Source organism: Talpa europaea (assembly GCF_964194135.1).
Source record: "Talpa europaea genome assembly, chromosome: 1".
In the NCBI taxonomy this organism is placed as follows: Eukaryota; Metazoa; Chordata; class Mammalia; order Eulipotyphla; family Talpidae; genus Talpa; species Talpa europaea.
Genome location: NC_140073.1, coordinates 119,449,878 through 119,472,225, shown reverse-complemented (window position 1 = coordinate 119,472,225; position 22,348 = coordinate 119,449,878). Strand labels below are relative to the sequence as shown.

The 22,348-nt window shown below is 33.3% G+C and overlaps 1 protein-coding gene across 1 annotated transcript in view; it reads right to left on the bottom strand.

The window, feature by feature from the left end:
• ZNF804A (zinc finger protein 804A) overlaps positions 1–22,256 on the bottom strand; it is a gene marked incomplete at both ends in the record, with an annotated part of 221,478 nt that extends 199,222 nt beyond the window's left edge. Inside the window, one exon of the mRNA XM_084241295.1 lies at positions 22,146–22,256. Coding sequence (XP_084097421.1) covers positions 22,146–22,256 — 111 coding nt within the window. The remainder of the gene's footprint in view (positions 1–22,145) is intronic.
• Positions 22,257–22,348: the final 92 nt, after the last annotated feature.

Genomic DNA, 22,348 nt, shown 5'->3' with positions numbered 1-22,348 from the left:
CATGAAAAGTGTGGTGTGTCCTTGTTTAGAAAGCAGATGCATTTAGCAGAATGCCAACAAAAACTTGAGAAGGCTTGAGTGAGACTTTCCTAGGATTTTCCCAATTCTTTTAGCTATTCTTTCAAATTAAGGAATATTTTTTCTGTTTGTTTTGCATTTGAGAATTTGGTTTTGTTTCATACAGGCACATTTGTTTTTATTTCATTATCATGTTTTTACTATTAGAATTTTTTTAATTATTTATTTATACAAGCACTGGGTACAGTCAGAAGCATGGGAGGGCGAGAGAATTCACAGAGCCAGAGCGGGGAACAGAACAGGCAGACCAATGAAATACACTGCTAAAGGGAGCATCGGGCGCGGCAGGAGAGGTCTGCATGCCATGTGGGACCCTCGCTGGTGGCAAGGGATCGAACCAGCGCTGCAGAGGCTGTGGGCAGATTCACAGCCCAGCGCTCAAACACTGCACCACCAGGGGAGTGCCAGAAATTTTATTTTTAATATATTACTACTCACCAAAATTTCATTATCTTTTTATACACATATACATACTAACTTTCCATTTACTTCTGAGTTTTGATTATGAAACTTTAAGATTAGATGTATTTCAAAGAAGGAACAGCTAATAATGTTCAAATATTTTTAGTTACCTCTTTTATTGCTAGGATAAAGAATAGTACACTAATAAGTAATTGCTTCTCATATATTCAATACTCACTTTTCTAGCAAGTAAAATGATTTTGTATCTGTTTAACAGCATATGGCTTTGAGCTTCTGTAGTACTGCTGTTGATAGGGGAACAGATTGTTCTAACTCCTGGTTTCTCAGTTCATTATCACATAATTGTCATGTGGCATCTCTTCTCCAAGTGCCATTTGCTAGTTTACTTTATAGGCAATAACTGAATGGCATTCCATTCACAAAAGATATTCTTTAGAAATTGTTTCCTAGCTCTAGACCCTTTACTCTCCTTAATTTTCTTTTATGATTATTTATTTAAATTAGTCTCTAGAAAATAAGTTGGAGTGATTCTATATTAGTTGCTCTTGCAACACACACACACACACACACAAACATCCTTTACAAATCAATTTCAGTGTTTTTGTATTTTCTGAATATATTTAGTATCATATACCCAAAAAACACACCCTCAAAAAATTTGTTTTTGAATCATGTTGGTAGTCTCTACAGATATAGCTAAACAGAATGTCTATGAATGGATATCAAAGTCTCTTCTTTTAGAATGTAAGATTAAAAAGGAATGAAAAATATTCTTAGAATGACAACCATATGAAACTCACACAAAAACTTCATTATATTAATATTCATTGTAAAGTTGAGCAGAGGATTTATCTCAATAGGTTCCTTTTTTCCAGAACTCGATACAGTGCTGAGCACATTGAAAGGTTCACATTGTATTTATCTCCTCTGGTCTCCAGCCCCACAGATCCAACAGGATGACTTGGTGAAGGAGGAATAGTGCCAGAAGAAAGCAGCTGTAGATTCCCCCCATGGCTACAGGGCATCTGGCAATAAGGCAAGTATTTATTGACCTTCCCTCTCAGCATGGAAGGGGCATTGTTCCCCCTGTTTCCCACTCCTCATTGCAAGAGGATAGTACATAAAGAATCATTTCTATACACATAGACCTTCCTTTCTCATCTGAAATATTTCTAACTGGTTGGGACATGTGGGGAGATGTCTCTGCAGAGTTGGCAATCCCAAATGCAGCAGTGGGTTGTAAATTGGAGGTGTAGCTCCTATGTGCTGGTAAATAATTCACAGTGGCTGCTAGGTGGCAATGTTCAGAGGTGTCTACAGGGTGGTCCTGCCATCTGTGAGAGTTGGGTGATCTTAAAAAAAAAAATCTCTGCTTTAGTTTTTCTGACTATCACATAGGGTTGGAATGAAGAAAAACAAGGGACTAGTTGAATGTCATTGTATAAAAAAAGTCAGTAATGCCATAAAAAGATCTCTAGTCTAGTTGATATTCTATTTATTTTCAAATAGTAGTTGGCTGTCAAATTACAAAATGTGTTTTCATTTGGAGTTGCACAAAGTCTTGAAAATTTGTGTTGAATAATAGAGTAGGTATGGAAATGTGAGGGGAAAATAGACATTGTGATGTGATAAAATGAGTGAATCTTTGATGACTACTCAAACAACATTTTAACAGAATATAATCAGAAAACTTATTAACAATGTTGGGGAAAGATGTTCTTCACAGGAACAGAAAGAATGCCTATCTCAAGATATAATGTAAAGATGCAAATAATGAAAAACAGATTAAAGCTATTAATACTATACTTGTTTCCAGGACTACCGTTATCATTGCACTCTATCAATGAACTCGACATGTGAGAGACAAGCTAGCATAATGGATTTGAGCTCTGGCTCTGGAGACAGATTATCTGAATTTGAATGACATTTATAAGTTAGATATAATCTGCGTACCTTTCAAATAGGGTGCTTTGAAGATAATATGTGATAATTCAAACAAAATGCTTGGATTTATATATCTAGAACATAATATGTACACATTAATAATTCTTGTAAAATGTTACTGTCTTGGACTATAATAAGATATTTCATTGCATTTTCTCTTTTCCCTCTTACTAATCCAGTCTCAGAATTTGATTGGTAATTCAATCTTGTTAACAAAAGACTTTCAAGTTAATATACCAATACATATATGCATTTCTACAAATTGAAATATTATAAAAGCTATTTAAAATGAGATAGTCACAAATATAAAGGTTATTTTAATTATTACTACTTGTTCCCTGAAAAGGCTTTTCTTAGGTACACATACCTTACTTTGAAGAACAGTACATTAGACAATACACTATAGAACAAAACAAAGGACCAAGACTTTACTGGCCATTGTATTAGTAGTGCTTAATTCAGGTCTGGTACATCAATAAATATGTGGTACAGAAATAAAGAAATAAATGAATATATGTACCCCAGAGTAGACAAATACTTTCTCAAACATACATAATCATCCAGAAAATAAGTCTTAGGATAATTAGACAATAAATGTATCTTCAAATTCTAAATGTAATGCTCTTTAATTTATGTCAACTTGTCCATCTAGAAATATAGATTAAAATGTATAATCTATGCAAATACATGAATTACTATAAATGCTCATAAAGAGAAATTATTATTAATTTAATATGAAAGTTTATAATGCAATTCAGTGGAAAACTGTGAGAGCTATAAAATTTTCTCCTTAATACATAAATATTATTAAATTGTCTGCCAATGTCATTAAAAACAGGAAAAATATTTTAACTGGAAATGAGCTTTTCTAAATGATTCCATACAAAATTTAGAAGAAAAAAATGTTTGGAGAAACATAACAAAATTTCAACAGTATTTTATATGTGTATATATATTTTCTTTCTGGCTTTGCGAAATTTCAAAATTGACATTAGATATTAGATATTAATCAGAGTCTACATTTATCTTCCTACTGGCTTTGTCATCTATGTTATCTATGTATCTATGTATTTTCTACCTACCTACCTATCTATCTATGCACCAGTCATCTACCAATTATTCTTGATAGCAATAAATTAAACATAGAGAAAAATAAAACTCACTCAAAATTAAAATTGTCCTTTATAAATATTAGTTGTCTTCTTATTAAACATTTACTATAGATGAGGATAATAGTCTACCCTTTTCCTTGGATTCTGAAATTACAAGTATAAGTAGGCCTTTATGTTCAGAGATGATAAAATTGATTAAGTAATCATATGCTTTTTATCTTACCAATAATTATAGTAGTTCTATAAAGAATGTCTATAATATGTCTTATTTTATTAATATCTTTTCTTTCATTGGATTCGTTATTCCTGTCTCTACTTAGTGGATTATTATATTCTCTTTGAAGATGACTTTCAAAAAGCTCAAGCAAGGGAAATTGGTGTGATTCCACACCCTGATGACTAAGCAACTGCAAGAGGAAAAAGGGAGAATCATGATATAATATTACTACCTTGCTTAATTCATATTTGATGAATAAATACATGAATCAATTTTGCCAATTTTTAATGCTAAATCACTGCCAAAATGAAAATCAGATCACTTTGTTTCCTACCCACTGTCAAAAATGCAACCTTATTTTCACTAAATAGTCTTCCTTCTGCTAAAATTATTGCTTACTTCTTTCTCTCTTTTGCGAATTAATTGTAAATATAGCAAGTTTTTAACAAAAACAAAGCAATATATTATTTTATATTTGTAGGAATATGTCAAAGAATGTGCTCCTTTTAATGTGTGTCTTAAAGAAAAGTAATGAATTATAATCTTATTGTGAACAATATCTGGGACAAAATACAGGTGTGGGGAATTTATAGGAAATAGCTGGATAATTTAACTATCTAATTAAATATTACTCTCTATTTTTCAAATGCTTCCAGATAACTGCTTTAAATAGTTTGTATATTTAATTTAGTGGAGTAAGAATTTATTATTGATTATCTGAGGAAAATATATAATCATATGATATGAAATTAAAACATAAATGCTGTAATATATAGTTCCCTGGGAAAACTCATACACCTATGTTTTAAACATTTATTTGATTTTTAATTTAATGCATTTTTGTTATCAAGGCTATAATGTCTTAAGGGTATAATGTAAAATATGTATTTCACAAATAATAACATAAAATTTAAATTATATTATTAACTGACCTCTCAGTTATTCTTATTTGATGTGAATTCTTATAAATTATTATAAAATTAATATAAATAACTATCACTGTGGTTGTAACTAAACATAGCTTATGAACAAAATGAGGTTGGACCATTCATAAATTTCTATAATCTCTTACAATACCCTTAGATTCTCTTAATTTCGTCAAAGGTAAAATGGAGGTAATCATAGTAATTGCCTGGATAAAAATCACATGACTTTTGAATTATAAACACATTTTTATATTAAAATATGAAAGTAGAATAAATGTGATTTATGAACAATTCTATTGCCTTGTGATTCTCCACTTTAAGGTTATTTGTTATGAATTTTATTTTTAGTCATACAAGTTTTGTTTCTAGTTTCAGTTTTCACAAATTATACTGACTTCCTTAATACTCCTCAAAGAGTTACTATAATATTTTCTCAGCATAAAGATATCCTTAATCCTTAAAACTGTTCCCACCCCAACCCTAGTTGGCCTCAAAATTTATAACTATCTTTATAGTTTTATCTTGAACAGAATTAGTTCAAACACACAGACAAACACACACATGGTTTAGTCTTGAGCCAAACTGATGAGAACATAGAGTAGAAAGCTCTTTACAAATCAGACCAAGGAGTCACCGACAGTCTCCTTTCTGTTCACAATCACAAGGTAATTTTCTCATCGTCCCTCCCATCCCGTTTCTCTTCACGGCAAGCAGTCAGTAATTAGGTGGAAATAAATTTAGAAGCACCAGCATTTTACCAAAATATATTAAAAGGCTTCAGGACTTTTCATTTTCTTGTACTCTCCCTGAAAATAATCTGAAGAAGATGGAAGGATAACCTACACATTATTAAGTATCTAAAGCTGAAACCCAACTCTTTACAAAAGTGTGCTGCAAAGCCCAGTGATCACAAAATGGACAGCTTCTCTTATCTTACTCCTATAAATAGAAAGTCCTGAAATATATACCACAAAATGATGATGCTCTTTTAGCTGTATGACTTGACAATAATCTGTTACCTGCTTTAGAGAACTATTATTATCATTAATAGTAAATATAAGATTTCAAATATTATGAAATTTAAAAATGGCAGAAAATTATGGTGTGGATTGAAAGCATTAGACAAATAATTTAAATCTTAAATTTTCCTAAGTCATATCTTTAAATGATCTTTTTTAAACTTGGTGCACTATTAATGTATATAACATGTACCATTTCACAATTGTCTAATATAAACTAGCTAGCTTTTCGGTTACCTATAAGAAGAAAAAGAAATATAAAAATGTCTCTATTGAACTTTTTATTGATAAGCATTCAGTTGAGTAATAAACCAAATTTTAATTAAGTATGCAGACTTTGGTACCAAAAATAGGAAAATGATCAGAGAAAGGAAATTATTTTTTTTAGGAAAAAATGATATTTGGGAAAATAAGGATTTACACAGAGATTTCTTAATTCTTAATCTCCATAACTGGGCATAGCCATATTTTTTCAGATATAAGAATGCGATATATTCATTGATGTAATAAACAAACAAAATGCAGTAGAATGGATACATATGTGAAATCTTTGTATTTATATCATTCTCTACAGTGTCCACAGATAGCTATAAATTAAAAACAACATATTGATATTTAATAAGATATATTATCTTAAAACTAACTTTTCTTATTTGTAAAATGACAATTATAGTAGTACAAACTAAAGAGTTGCTGACACAGAGATATTTTATGTAAATTTTTAATTGCTGAACCTAACACAGAATCAGGATAAATGCTCAGGAACTGAAAATTTTACCTAAATGAGCTGATTTTTTTTATGATTCAAAAATACAATATGAAAATATGATTTAGATAAGATTAATCAAAGAAACTCAGTGTTTTACCAAACTATATTAAATATCTGACACAACCACATAGCTACTATTGTAGAATTGACTCTGATAGGGTCATGAGCACATTTTAAATAAATGATGTTTATATAATTCCATATATATAAAAACAAAGACCTAAGGATAACTATGCAAAATTAAAATAATTTTATTTGAATCCCAATGAGACTATAAGAATATAATTAAATAAATATATAAATATTATATTTATATAGTATATAAATGATATTAAATGACTTAATAAGACTATAATTAGTAAATATGATTTTTTTGTAATCCAGGCTATTAGTGTAAACTTTGATACAGTTTTCATAAAAGTACCTAGTATCACTCTACATCTCATAAAGCTAGTCACCAATGTCTTTATATTTTAAAAAGTACCTGAAATTTATCTCCGTTTACTGACCCAACCATTTGCTTTGTAGTTCAACACCACCACACACTGAAAATTATCAATTAGTATGAAAAGTATTATTACCCCTAATTTCTACATGAATTAATATACTCAAAAACAGCTGGAAAGGAAATTGGCTAAATTAACTAAATTGTCTTATGATGCTGAAGTTAGAACTGGATTATACAACATGATGTCTTATACTTTCATCCCTTTTGTAGATGTTTAATTAAATTAACTTTTAAGGGTATACCCTTTAATTATATTTTAAACTTTTTCTAATTTTATCTTTGTACAACCAGACAAAAGTATTTCATTCAGCTTTTTAAATAACTTATTTAGAGGCAGGAATGGAATGAGGAGAGAATTAGGCAGAGATCCTAAGAAAGGACAAGAGTAGGACCTCATCTCTCATAAGAAATATGAATGTAGGCCTCCCTCGTGGTGCAAGGGATTAAGTCTCCGCACCATGAAGCAATCCATAGCCACTGCAGCAGGAGTTCTATCCATCCCTGGCCAGGCAGCTAATCCACATGGTCAGCAGACCTCTCCTGTCTTGCCTGCTGCTCTCCTCAGCAGTGTATTTCAGTCAGTCCTCCTGTTCTGCTCCCCACTCTGTCTCTGGTGAATCCTCTCACCCTCCCTGCACCTCTGGCCTACACCCTAGTTCTGGTGCACACAAATAAATCTTTTTTTAAAAAAGAAATATTAATGTGTGACATCCAACATGTCTCTGGTCTTAAACCCATTAAGACCAATCCAGATACATCTATCTGCACACACACACACACACACAAAATTTTCTAGTCTATTTGTCATTGGATTTCCTAAATTACTTATACTTTGTAGCATTCACTTTGCATGAATTTGTAAAGCACAAATCCATGTAAAGCATAAAGGACAAGCCTTCTTTAATATTGCAATAATGGTAAAAATAAAAATAGCTTTGATTATGAGCCAGATACTGAAGTACAAAATTTCTTATTTAATCCTGTTCACAAAAACCACAGTAATTGTATATAATTTATATATGCTTAAAGTTACATTTAGTGTATAGCAGGGATGAAGAAAATCACAATTTTTGTTATTTGTAGTTAAAGAAAAAAAAATCTGAGGGAGGTCAAATAATTTGCCCAGATTATACATCAGAACTCAACCCTAAATCTCTCTAGTTCCTCATCTTGAATATCTTTCACTGAAGAAAAACAGGAAGGGGAATGGTGGGAAGCAAAGGCAGGAGCAAAACACTGCCAAAGTTCTTATAAGTAAAAAAACCTAGCAAAATGTTCATGTCCTTGAAAAGACAAATTGCAATTCTACTGTTACCTATTCTAGTCCAGTTTCTCAGCTAAAAATAATCAAAATTAACTCATTAAATGAAGCATAAACTACATTTATTGGAAGGGTATTAGGTAGCTGACAGATTCAAAGGTGACCCTGTTGAATGAGGCTTGTTGAGGAACCAAAACTGGCAATGCTTGGGCAAACTTCTGCCACTAAAATTGTCAGGCTGGAACAATGCAGCTGGTTCTTCACTCCTAGAACTTTTCACTGACAAGGCTCACCTCCCACATGGCCATTGGACACTCATTATGACTCTCTACTCCTCTTTAATCTATATATTTGCCTCAGATGACCATTGTTCCTTTGTACCATCTTGTCTCGAATATCCCTTCTTCCATTATATAGCTAAACTAAAACTGCCAAAAGGTGGGGAGAATGAATAACTACTTGGAGAACTTTTTCAGGCAAATTCTTGTTACGGTGTAAGTCTCTGTCTTTAGCAGGTGATCATATAGTTATACTCCAAAACAGAATAATTCTGGGAATCAAAAGCAGTAGCATTATTAAACATTCTAACACAATGGCATTAACTGCTATTCTCCCAAGCAAACCTGGATGTACCATCCACCAATTAGTTAGTTGATATGCTTTCTTATATTATCTCATGTAATTCTGCCCAAGAGGCCTCCTCCTTGGCCTCCTCTTCCCTGTCCCCTCCTAAGATTGTGACTACCTAGTGGGAATGAGGCCACTGATGCTTCATATTTCCCAAAAATCTTACCATTGTTATTTCAGACTTCTTATATTATATCTGATTGTTGGGATTGGGATTGGGGAGTTCCTAATTACTTTTCAAATAATTTTTTTCCTCTGGACTTGGCAAAAATTGCTAGCATAATTCTGGATACTTCCTCTGAAACAACTATGCAGACAGACTGACATTTGGGATTACAATATCCTCTAGATTTTCTTTATTTTTTCTTAAAGATTTATTTATTTATTTTTACAAGCACTGGGTACAGTCAGAAGCGCAGGAGGGTGAGAGAATTCACCAGAGCCAGAGCGGGGAACAAAACGGGCAGACTGATGAAATACACTGCTGAGGGGAGCAGCGGGCGCGGCAGGAGAGGTCTGTCATGCCATGTGGGACCCTCGCTGGTGGCCGGGGATCGAACCGGCGCTGCACAGGCTGCAGGTATCTTCGCAGCCCAGCGCTCAACCACTGCACCACCAGGGGAGGCCCCCTCTAAATTTTCTAGACTACAATGTGGATAAAGCAAGAGGGAGAAAAGGAGGGAGGAAGGGGAAGGAGAGAAAGTGAGGAGGGTGGGAAGGAAGGAGAGACAGACAGACAGACACACACACACACAAAGGAATTACCTGTATCCATGAATAGATACTGTACTTATTTTCTGTAGAGTACTGAAAGAGAAAAGAATAGCTCTCTTGACCTTTAGTTTCTCTAGTTGATAGAATTGTGTTGGCATTTTATTAATGAACCAAATTGTTGGGAGAACAGTATGTCCTGAATGAACTTCACCCATTAATGTTTTATGGATTCCACCCCACCCCCACAGCCTCGAAATCTAGGAAATGCCAGGTGCTGAGAATTACAATTCCCATCATGCATGGGAATCCTGTTTTCTTGAAGGCATGGGTTGCTGGGAAGTAAAAGTGGGGTTAAGCAGCCGTGTTTGGTGTAAGTCAGACATGTAGCCTGAGGGGGCTGCTTGGTTTTGCCTGCTTTCCCTGGGGTCCAGCTCAGAGAGTACTATAGATAGGACACATTGACCAATCTCTCTCTCTCTGTGTGTGTGTGTGTGTGTGTGTGTGTGTTTTCCCCCCTGTTCATTTCCACTGCATTAATCTTTTTCTGTGTGCCTGCCCTTGGACCTTGTTCTGAGGTTGTTTAAGCACACTGGTGAGAATTCTTACCCAGGCCATCCCATTTCCCTTTGGGGTTGCCCTATTACAAAAATAGTTGTCATGATTAGTGTCTGCAAGGCAAATAATAAATCAGGATATAACCTATGTGAAATGAACTATTGATAAGTTTTAACTATATCAATATAGTGATATACATAAACAAATCCTCAATCTATTTTTTCTTACATGATCAAATAATGCTTTTAGCTATACTTGGCACAGCAAGGAGGGGACCAATTAAATTTGTTATTATTATTAATACTAGTATTTACTTAAATAACCTTTCACTGTGGAATAATATGGGCATAGTTTCTCTTAAATGTGGCTCTTCAGGACAGCAATATGTAAAATGCGACCTATGAAATTGTATTAAAGTCATTCTACCTGCAAAACAGCCTATTCCAATTTTGAGTAGCAGCATGTATCACGATATCAACTTTTCTAAGTAGTGATCCATAAAAATTGCATCTTTCATGTATAACAATAATTTCATAGTGATTAGTAACACAAATAGAACAGTTTGTGTTATTTTATACAATCCTCATGTTTTCCCTGAAAAATGTAATCTCAATTTATATGGAGGAAATTCCATTAAACTTTAATAAAACTGAGAAATTTGAGTCTCAGATTTTTGTAGTGATACTTCTGTAATATAACTAATGGCGATCAAGAAAATAAAGGTTGGATTTCATAATTTCACAGATTCTTCATCTGTAGTATTCATATTTCAACAACTAATGGTCATAACTGTCCACTTTATTTTGCTTAATAATGCAGTCCATGAAAACTTCAGTCTAATTTAATTCTAAATTAATTAAGACATTAAAATAAATTAGGCATTAAGAATCATGCATTAATGAGTTGGAGGTAATCAGAAGAACCTAGAGCTATCAGCTTCAGTAGTAAAAACTGGAAAGTACCAGTAAGGTACTTTTACAGCCAAGAATGATAGTCCAGGAAGATACAGTTGGGCCCCCGCTCTGTGTTCCTTCCTTCTTACTATATATATCACATGGTCTGAGAGAGTGAATGGCCAGGAATAATTACATGGTGAAGTATACAAATAAAGTAAATAAAGCAAATACAATACACTAATATCACATTTCCTTACTGATTCTCTGATTATTGAATTTTTCAATTGACTTTAAACTAATAAAACTATAGTAACTGTATTTGACAGATGTATTAAACCATGAATAGTCACTATACCTGTCTATATGAGAGCAAGAGGAAATGTTATGCCGCCCCCTAGTGTAAATATTAATTTTGTAACACCAGAAATGTAAGACATCCAAGACACTGCAAGGAAATCAGTCTTGGAAACTATTATTGGAGAGTTAAAGGATTTGCAAAAGAGAAAGATTCCTAAGAGTATAGAGTATAGTTCCATGAACTTTGTGAGTCAAAAGAATGGATGATATCTTAAGGTTTCCACAGAATTTTCCATTCCGTATCTCAGAATATTTAGACTCCAATTCATATTTAAAGAGATTTTATGAATCTTGGAGTGAGGATAAGTATGTTAGAGGTGACATGGATGGGCTGACAAAAAAAAGAAAATATCACTATAGTTCAATACAAAAGTGTCCAAATTATGTAAAGCATTCATATTGAATTGAGTAAATTAAATTCTCATAAATGTGTGAATGCTCCAATATGAAATATTATCAATAGCTACCACCATTTAATGACAGGTTGCAATATCAAGCCTTTGGCAAATGTATATGCTATATCTCATTTGATCTGCAAACCTGCCTTCTAGTTAGTTATTGCTACTATCTTTAATATATTATTATATATATTGAATTTTATATATGATAATATTCATTTAAAGACAATATAACTGGTAATATTCATTTAAAGGCAATATAGTGAGAGGTAAACATGACCAAGGTCATATAGTCACCAACTAGTTATAGCAGATCCCTCCTCTGATCAATTATCTGTTTTTCATACTAACCCTGATTTTATAGGGATTATCAATTTGCCCAGCTTAATTAATCATATTCCAATCTTTCTCTGATTTAGGAGTGGTCCTGTGACATAGCTTCAGTCAAAAATGAAGCTAACACTTCTAAAAACAAAGAACATTGAACTTTTTGTCCTTCCTGCATACTCATTTTTTTCTAGCTTAGAATGTAGCTGTGATGGCTGGAGCAGCAATTGCTTTGCTATAGGAAAAATACTGATAGTCAAGAATTATCTGCTTGCATAGATATTTTATATTAAAATTTTACATAAAATATTACTTAGGTGCAGAATTGATATTTGAGGTTTTGATTATAAGCAGTTCTACTCACTATACTGATATAGAGGTATATTTAAGATTGAGCTTCAATCCATCTGATTATAGATATTCTTGCTTGAAGCCACTACATAAGTATGGCAGTAAGTAGTTTCATGAAGACATGTTAAACTGGAGCGAGAACTAGATCCTGGAGTAAATGCAGTCATTTTCTGCCCTATGGTGAAGGTCACTGTCTCATTTCAACAAGAGGTAATTTGACAATTATTGGGCTTTGAAAGAACTACCACAAATACAATTTTACAATATTTCTGCTGACACTTCCTTGAAGGTAACTGGACTGTCACTTGTGATATTTTCATTAGAGAAACAGAGAATTCAAATTGTATCCCATCTTTTCTTTCACCATTTGTAGAATAAAAATCACTTAGTAGATATCTCTCATCATTAAATCCCTCCCCTCTCTGCAACTGGTCTCATTGCCTTCCCAGTAATTTGCTTGTTTCACATGAATTCTTTAAGTGTTTCCTGTCTGAGATATACAAACAAGGCAATGGATGAGTTAACTCTTGAATCAGTGGTAATACTTCGAACCCACAGTGGCTGAAAATGGGAGCAATCAGGACCCTATGAGTAATGATTCGCCTTTGCTCTAACATTTTAGTAGGATGAGGAGGAAGCTCTGATATCCAGAGTAGGGACATGCATAATTAATTCAGTTTCGCAGGGCTCAAAAGTGAGCCCAAGAACTCTGAGTGCTCCCACAGGACTCCTAGCTCTCTGTCATCTTCTACCACTACACATCTACCACTGCCTGCATTGTGATTATAAGAACCAATTTTACCCCACCTTTTATCTCCATAAATGTCAGCTGCCACAAGAAACCCAGAACTCCCAATGTCTTCCTCATTTTTCTAGACTACAGTCACTCCATATGACTTTGCCATATCCTATGACACATTTTCTCTATTTCTATATATCCTAAGAGGTCTAGGTCTTTTTTGATTCAGTAAAGTTCACTATCAACGAAATCTCTATAAGCTTTTAAACTTTTCAGGGAAGTTTTACTTCACCTTTTTCCTCCATTTGAAGTCTGTCTCTCTTGAGAACATCATTCCACCTATACCATCTCAAGAGATGGGTGGACATTTTACCTCACAAAGCACTCACATTAATGAGTTTACAGTACACAAGTTAGCTTTGTTCCAACTTGTTAATTTTTGACCATTCTCCTTCTCACCCTCATCCTGAAAAGTCCTTAGCTTTGGATTTCATTTCCCTGAAATTATCTTCTCTGACAACTTGCCTCTTTTTTGTTTGCAATCATTCATTCTCACACCATATCTAAGAAAGAAAAAAATCAGTCTCTGGGCAGTCAGCTTGGAGCTTGACTGGATCTGAAAGTAAGATATGGTATTCTCTTATAAAACATGAACAGTTTCCTAGTGCACCGTCAGGCAAGGTCATCTATGAGCATGATGGAACCAGACCAAAAACAAGACCATTCCACAGTCATGTTTGAGCATAGACAAAAACAAAAACACTGTTTTTGTTACCAAACATTCCCATCTGCCAGCCAACATGAGCAAAAGCTGCTTCTTTACCAGTTACAGCTTTAGCCCCACTCAGTTTCTCTTGTCTTCTAGATAAAAAGTACAAGATAACCAGAGAACTGGCTCTTCTTTTTTAATAGTACAGTTCAGAATAAAATAACTCTATAATCGACTCGGCATAAAATCACTTTATATAATCTCACATCCTAAAAAATTAAATGTACCCCTTCATTAAATGTACGAAGGTTGCCCTTAATAATGTGCTGTTTACTTCATTCCAACTACTTGTATTTTTGATGGTTTTGGCTGGCAAACATTGAAGACATTGACATCATTCTCTTTATTTTTCATGAATACATCCTTATTTTTGCAATAAAATACAATACTCCTTTTAAGCTTATTTTCTTAAATTTAGGCTACCAAATGTTACATTTTTGATATTAAGCTTAAATGTATTTTTTTTCTCATCTAACAAGAGTCTAATTTTCTTCAAGTGGAGTAAATGCATGTGTGATTAGCTATTAGAGCTGAAAGGATAAGAATAGCTATATTTTACATAGTTATAAAAGGGTTTTAGGGGGTATAGGGATGGAGATTATGAGAGAAAGACTGGAACCCATGCAAACATTTAAAAGTTGTAATTTTTATAAAATAAAAATATTTGATAAGAGAGCAATTTTAAACCTAGATTCTGAACAATGTCAATTTTATCCACCTTGAATTAAAAGCAAATATGACCTGTCCTTCAAATATTGAATTGCTTTATTATAAAGGAGATGTAATAAACTGACCCTCCATGTATTAGCCAAGGTCCTCTAGATAAAGGGAATTGATAGATAATGGTAAAATAGATTTAGGTATATGGATTAGACAAATTTTTTAAAATTCTTTTTTTTAAGATTTATTTTTTATTTATACAAGAGCTGGGGTACAGTCCAGAGTTGTGGGAGGGTGAGAGGATTCACCAGAGACAGAGCTGGGAGCAGAACACGCAGATCAACAAAATACACTGCTGAGGGGAGCAGTGGGCAAGACAGGAGAGGTCCACCTCGCCATGTGGGATTCTCCTTGGCCAACCAGGAATAGAACCAGTGCTGCATAGGCTGTGGACAGCTTCACAGTGCTGCGCTCAACCCGATGCGCCACTGGGAGGCCCGATAGATTTTTTTTTTTTTTTTAAAGAATGGGACCATGACTCATTATAGTAGCTTTATGGGTTTACTTAGGCCAGGTCAGAAGGCTGCAAATTCAAGGCAGTATTTGTGGGTTTTTTTTTTGTTTGTTTTTAATTTACATTTTTAAAATTTTGTTAACATTGTCCACTTTTGTACAATATTTGATTTCTCCACTCATGTGGAATCCCCATAATTCCCCCATCACCAAGGCCCCTGTGAACCATCACCAAAGTCCTTTGTGCCCTTCCCAACCCTTTTTTGACCTGTCTCCTTCGGCTTCCCCTGCTATATGCCTCATTATAGTTTTCAAGGCAGGATTTGAGGCAGAATTTCTTCTTCTCCAAAAAATACCAGTTTTTGTTCTTATCCTTTCAATTGGTTGCATGAGACCCATATTGATGGCAATTTCTATTTACAGACAAGTGACTATAGATGTTAACCATGAGTATTACTCAACAGTACCTAGATTAGTGTTTGATTAAATAACTAGTGACTACTCTGATGATACATAAAACTAGTCATCAGAGTGAGCAAAATTCTTTTTTTTTGAAGTAATTTAAGGAGAAGATGTTTTTGTGCAATTTGAATATGGCATTGTCTTCATAAACATTTAATACATTAAATGTACTTACATTTAGAAAACTATGTAATTCTCTTTTAATGGTGCCAAACCATTATGAAGAGTCCAGAGTACTACATCAGATAATGGATATTGTTGACTTTGACAGCTAGGATTGAGTTTTAATTATTTATTACCCCACTTTATCTAATTTATCTAGGAAGTATGCTGCGGTACATATATAAAATTAATGAAACCTTGATAGGTGAAAACAACATCATAATATAAATATATATATAGTAATAATTTTTTTCAGACCAAAGGAACATTTAGAATGAGATAAAACAGATCAAGTGTTTTAGGTTAAAATTATTAGATGAAAATGAAATTACTAGATAAGAAAACCAATAAAATTTTATTTCTGATCTTTTGTAGTAGATAATATAAAAAAGTGAAAATATACAATATATTCATGAATTTTGACAGCAGTATACCACAGGTTATAACTATTTTTTTCTTTCTAGAAGGATTCTCATATATTTAATGTAAAGCAATTGCTTCAATAGCAATATCTGAGTTAAATAGGATCAAGAGAAAATTACTTTAGCATTGTATTATTACCACAATTATGAAAAACTGTGATTTCATCTACACATAGCACCTACAGAAACTTATTTTTCAAATACATTTACATGAACTAAATGTTTACTTAAAGTATAAATTAAAGAACACAGTTACCTTTAGAATAAGTTTTTAAAAAGACCAGACACCACAATACCACAAACACCTGTGGTCTCGGTGACAGTTTGCAATTTTAAATTGCAAAATTGTATCACCCTCAAATCCACAAGTTTTCTTATTATGTTAGTATCCCTAAAGCAAAATCTTGTTAAGCAGTTCAACTAAGATACAGTAAACCTATACTGTATACAGGAATATGCTGGGAACTTTCTAGAAACTATTACCTTTCTTAACGTTGATGCAATGAAGGGCACATATAAAATGATGACAATGCTTTTTCTCCCATTTGTAAAATACTATGAACTCAAATGGGGTGGAAAATTTAAGTGCCTTTATTGGTCAGGAAAGTAATATAAGTAAATGAAAAGCTTTTATGAAAGTGAAGAGTACAGGCAGTAGCAATGTACTGCAAAGAGCATTCATTCTTTTTTGAATAGCATTTAAACCCAGATTATTTATAAATACAGTGCACACTACATAAACTACTTCTGCAGCCTGAATTTAGCCCTGAATACAAGCAGAGAAAATTTTTGGACTAGTTGGTCCCCAAGGTGCTCTTTGATTTATATTTTCAGTAAAAATATAATTGCATTCATTAATTGCAGTCATTAATAACTTAGGGAATATTGTTTTGGAACTGAGAAGGGAAGACAAGGCATTATGTCACTATTTAAATTTCAGCTATCAAAAATATCCCAATTAATAAATTTGATGAACTAAGAAAGGTATGTTGGAATCAGGGCATTTCTTGACAATATTTCAGGCATTTTCTTTGCCTGAAAACTCTGCTTACATTTATGAATAGATCATAATAACAATAATTCAATTATGTTATTTTGCTTACTTGAATAATATGTTCTGAAAATGCATGTTATAAAGTTTGGCTAGAATAAACAAACCAGTATAGCAAAGAATATATGATGTCTTAAGTTCAGAAAATTAAGACAATATAGTCTTTATACAGAATGAATAACAGTTTAAAAGAAACTTGGAAGAATGTATAACTGAACTAATTAAGTGAACAAGTTTATGAACTGGGGATATACTAATGCACCTTTACCCTTTACCTTTCGTAAGGACATTAATCTAACAATGATAATTTTTCATCAGCACTAATTCAAAAACTGATCTCTTTAATCTTATGCACAATATTAAATGTGCCACATAAGTGGGTTTCAATACTGGAGAAACCTTTTAAATTATATTCTCTGGGAGATACAGAAATGTGTAAGGGAATGACATGAATTATAATAAGCTATATTAGATAATGATAAGTTGAACAAAGGCCACATAGTATATTTCAAAGACATACTTAATTTAATGAGTTCCTGCATAGACAAAGGAAAAAAACTCAGAATTTTTTCACACTTTTCAAAAACTAATACATATAAAAATGTCCTGAGTGACAAGAAATCTGCAAACATGTCAAAATATGTGAAACTTTTTCAACACATGCATAATGAAAATGAAAAGTATAATCCCTGAAGATATCTGCACATAATGTTTAGTGTATATAGTGCTTAGCACAGAGTCCATGGTGCCTAGGTTAGTGTCTTGCAAATGAGGACATTCAATAAATCTGAATGAACAAAATAATAAATATGCTGAGGAGCAATTATAAATTAACATTTCTTTTCCTGTCAAAATTGGTACTTAATATATCAGAAATGGGGGGCAGTCTACAGAAACAGATTAGGCTGGACAGAGATTACTGATGTTTGCATATTGGAGGTTAAGAAACAAAATAAATATGAATTCAAATTATTCAGTGAATCTTACATTACTTCTCTACATCTGGAGGCAAGTAGCAAAACGGAGTGCCTTCAAACAATAGATGACACTAATACTATTCCTTTATCAGTATGAATGTTACCATACCAATTCCTATGGATTCCCTAACTTAGTACTTAAATATTAAAGGAAATTTGCATGGGGTCAAGAAATCTGCATTGTAATATTGTCTCACTGTATGGCCTCAAATCCAACACTCTTTTTGAATTTCACAGCCAGTCAGATAAACAAAATGCTCATATAAGATGCAAAAATGCTGACTAACAGAATGTAATGAACGAATTAATAACGGTTTCTAAGATTCCAAAGGTAATCACCAAATTCCATATTAAAAGTGACTGAGTATATATTTAAATTCTGTATTAAATACATATGCAAGATGTATTTTAATATTTTTTGTGAAAAGGTTTTAAACCTATAATTAGGGCAAAGAAAGTTTGGAGATAACTGCGAAACCTAAGTATATGATCAAATATCTTTCCAATAAACAATTGCAAACACAATGATTGTTTGGGTTAATCTAAGGAAAAACAATGGATTATGTGGAAGTTAAACTTTATTCATTGCCATTAAACTCTATAAGTTGCGGGGGTGAGGGAAAGCAAAGAACAACGATGTAAAGAATAAATAAATAAATAAATAAATTCTATAAGATATTAAGTAATGTTGTGGACTACTAATAAATATTAGCCTATTTTTATTCGGTGGGATTATCAAGGTTTATGCTATTTATAATAGAAATAATGATAAGTCAACCGGCCTTTCTCTTTTCATTAAGACATTGCAGAATGGAGATGTGCATATTTTTAGTTAAAATTGTCAAAAGCTCAGCAATAAGGTCAAGATAAGCTAGGCTTATTTTTTAAGTATTGTTTTTAAATTTTTATGTGTGGGTAGCCTATGAAAATGATTGTATATTTTGATAATCTCAATATGAGGATTACATTCTAGGATCAGTACTTAAAGCAATTAATCAATGTCATCAATCCTGAGTTTTATTCTAAGAGTAACTTTATTGTATACAAAATTTCTAATTCTTGAGAGAATTATGTGTTAATGGTTATAAGACTTATAATGGTTATTAATGGTTATAAGACTATATTAAACAAATTAAATGAATATTTTTAAAATATAAAATCGTTTTAAATCTGAATTTACAAAGTATACAGAATATCTATTGATTACCCAGTGAATGAAAATAACTGAAATTTCTTGGGAAAATCAAAGTATCTTCCCCCTGAATGGTTTTATATTTAAGTTGTACTTTTCTGAAATAAGAAAAAAAATCTTGAGATATTATTAAAGTACTTTAACTTAATATACATTTCAAAATGCAAAAATGTGATGTTTTTTAAAATATGTCAAAGTCAAAAAAAATAGAAAATATCTCATAATTACTACTCGGTGAAACTAGAATTTAAAATAAAATATCCAAAACTTTTTAATTTAAAGTGTTCAAAACATAGCATATATACATTTTAAGATACCATTTGTATTTCCTATTAAAGTTGCTAATTCTGAGAAGTTTCAGGTTTTCAACTTTTAGTTTGTAGTAAATTTTTACTTATAGTAAATCCTGAGTGTCCTATGTGTTGTAAAGATTGTATCTTCAGGCAAATATATACAGTTCTTTCATGAAAAATATTTATTTATAAATATTTTAGAATGTAATGCTATAATTTATGATAGGCATAACTCTCATTCTCGTCTATGGCAAAATCATCAAAAGACATAGAAAACAAATATAATAGCATAAACTAGATAGTAAAGTAGTAATTTCATATAGACTTGGTCCATAAATAAAAATCTTTTTAGTGTGTGTAAATCTCTTACATAGGAAATACAAACTTGGGCAGTTTATAAACCAAGTCTGTACAGATTTACTGGATTATGAAGGCTCTCTAAGTGTCTTACTACTAGTAAGTGAACCGTGATAAAAACTATTTCTAAGTCTTTTAATCTCTGTTGCTTATGACATTTGCCTATATTAAGATTCATTCATCTCACTTAAGTAACCATTTTTTTTTTATCACCCATTTCAACCCCAAGTTTACACTGGCAAATTTAGACTTTCACAATCTTTCTTTTGTTAATTTTGTTAATGTGAACGATAAAGAACTAACCTAATCAACTTCAAATGCACAACAAATAAGTCAGCATAAGCAAGCTCAACCATTCTTAGAAAGCTAAGATTGACAAAAAAAATCAAGATTGCCAGAATTTTAACAAGTTCAGTTTTGGCGAGTAAATATTTTTTTCCTGTGATTTTATCACTATTATCAGTATTATAATCATGGCAATGAGGTATTGCTCATTAAGTTTGCCTTTTCCTATAAATAAAATTATTTTAAAAACAAACCAATGCATACTTTCTTTTAAAGTTGTTTTTCCCCCCAAAAAAAACTACCTTCCCACAGTTGAGTTCATTAAGCAGAAAAAGAACAATTTCAGAAGTTCCTTTTGCCTGCTGTCCTGTATAGTATTTCACTAAAGACCAGTGAAGAGTACTTGTTTTTGTTCAACAACACCTAATACAAAACAACAACAAAAGCAACATAGCCCTGTTGTTTTTTGTCTGTTTGCTTGCTTCCTGAGTCTCAAGGGAACTTAAGTCCCATAGATCTAAGAGGAAATGCAAAAAAAAAAAAAAAAAAAAAAAGTCAAATGCAGCACATCCATGTTTGAATTTACTTAAAACTTCAGATGAGAACTTTTCATTCTTGGAAAAAGCACATCACATTGTAATTTGAGAGAGATGAAAGATTAAGAGTACTGTACTTCTTCTGAACTAATTGAATCTTGTCCTTGAACTTCTATACTCTATTCATTCAGGCTAAACCACTTGGTGAACAAGAGTAATGGGCCCAGAGTTCAGCGACAGGCATTTGCATATTACCACCTTCCTCAGGCTCTGCTCTCTGCAGTACTTAGCCTAATGAGTCCTCCCTTCCTTTTTTTTCTTTATTGAAGTGCCTACCTCTCCTCCGAAAGTACCAACACAGGGGAGTGAGTTCTGCAGAGAGCCTGGGTAACTAAAAGAGTATGGTAGGGGGCGGACAGTGAGTTACCACCCTGAACTATTAGTAGGCTCAGCACATCTTTTTCCACCAATCAGGAGTGTTCTTCCTACTAAGATGCAGAAAGATGAAGCACTGTGATCCACTGAGAACCTCCCAGCGACTGTCTGGGCTCTGTTTGTCTAATATGTTTCCTAGTGACTGTGATTGTGACACAGTTCTTGCCCCTCACACTTATCTTCACTCTTTTGAGTGACAAGCGGAAAGCTGGCTGCATGGGGTTGTGAAGCCACTCTGTTAAGCTTAGTACTGACAACTAACTTCTCACTAGAGAAGTTCGCTGCCAATCCTTCAGGAGACAGCTGGAACACAAACTCCTTCTTGGAAGCCCATCATTCAATTCAGTCAATTGCTCCTGGCCACCAGCCCCAAGGCTCCCTGCTTTCATCAGAAATACCCACATCCTCATTCACCTTCAAATTCCTAAGCAGAAAAGATATTATAGGGTCACTTCGGGTTAGGGATCTTTTCTTTCTTTCTTGAAAAGAGGTCTTGCTGGCATATTTTGCTTCCAATAAGGAGAGATTGGGGTGATCTTGATCATTATGGAGTGAAATGGAGAGCGTCTGGAGCGTTGTCAAAGTGTCAACCGAACCATGGATCACAGTTTCCCTGATTCCTGCCTTTTTCTACACCTAATTCCCACCCCATGACCACAAGCTATGTAAGTGAACATACTGTACTAAACCAAATTAAATCGGACCCTTCCAAAATCTGACAGTAACCTCAAATCTCCAAATGTGTGTATGAAAGAGAGAGAGAGAGAGAGAGAGAGAGAGAGAGAGAGAGAGAGAGAGAGAGACGATTACCAGAGTTTTGTTCCCGTTCTTGCTGAGAGGGCCCCGGAAAACTCCCTTGATGTTGCGAAAGTGTCCGTTGCTGAGGTGCGTGGAGCTGATGACAATGTAGTAACACTCCATGGGGCAGCCTCCTGCACCGCAGCCACCGCTTCCATGCACCCCGCGCCCGCAGCCGCAGCGCGCCGGAGCCCGGCGAGGGCGAGCCGGGGACC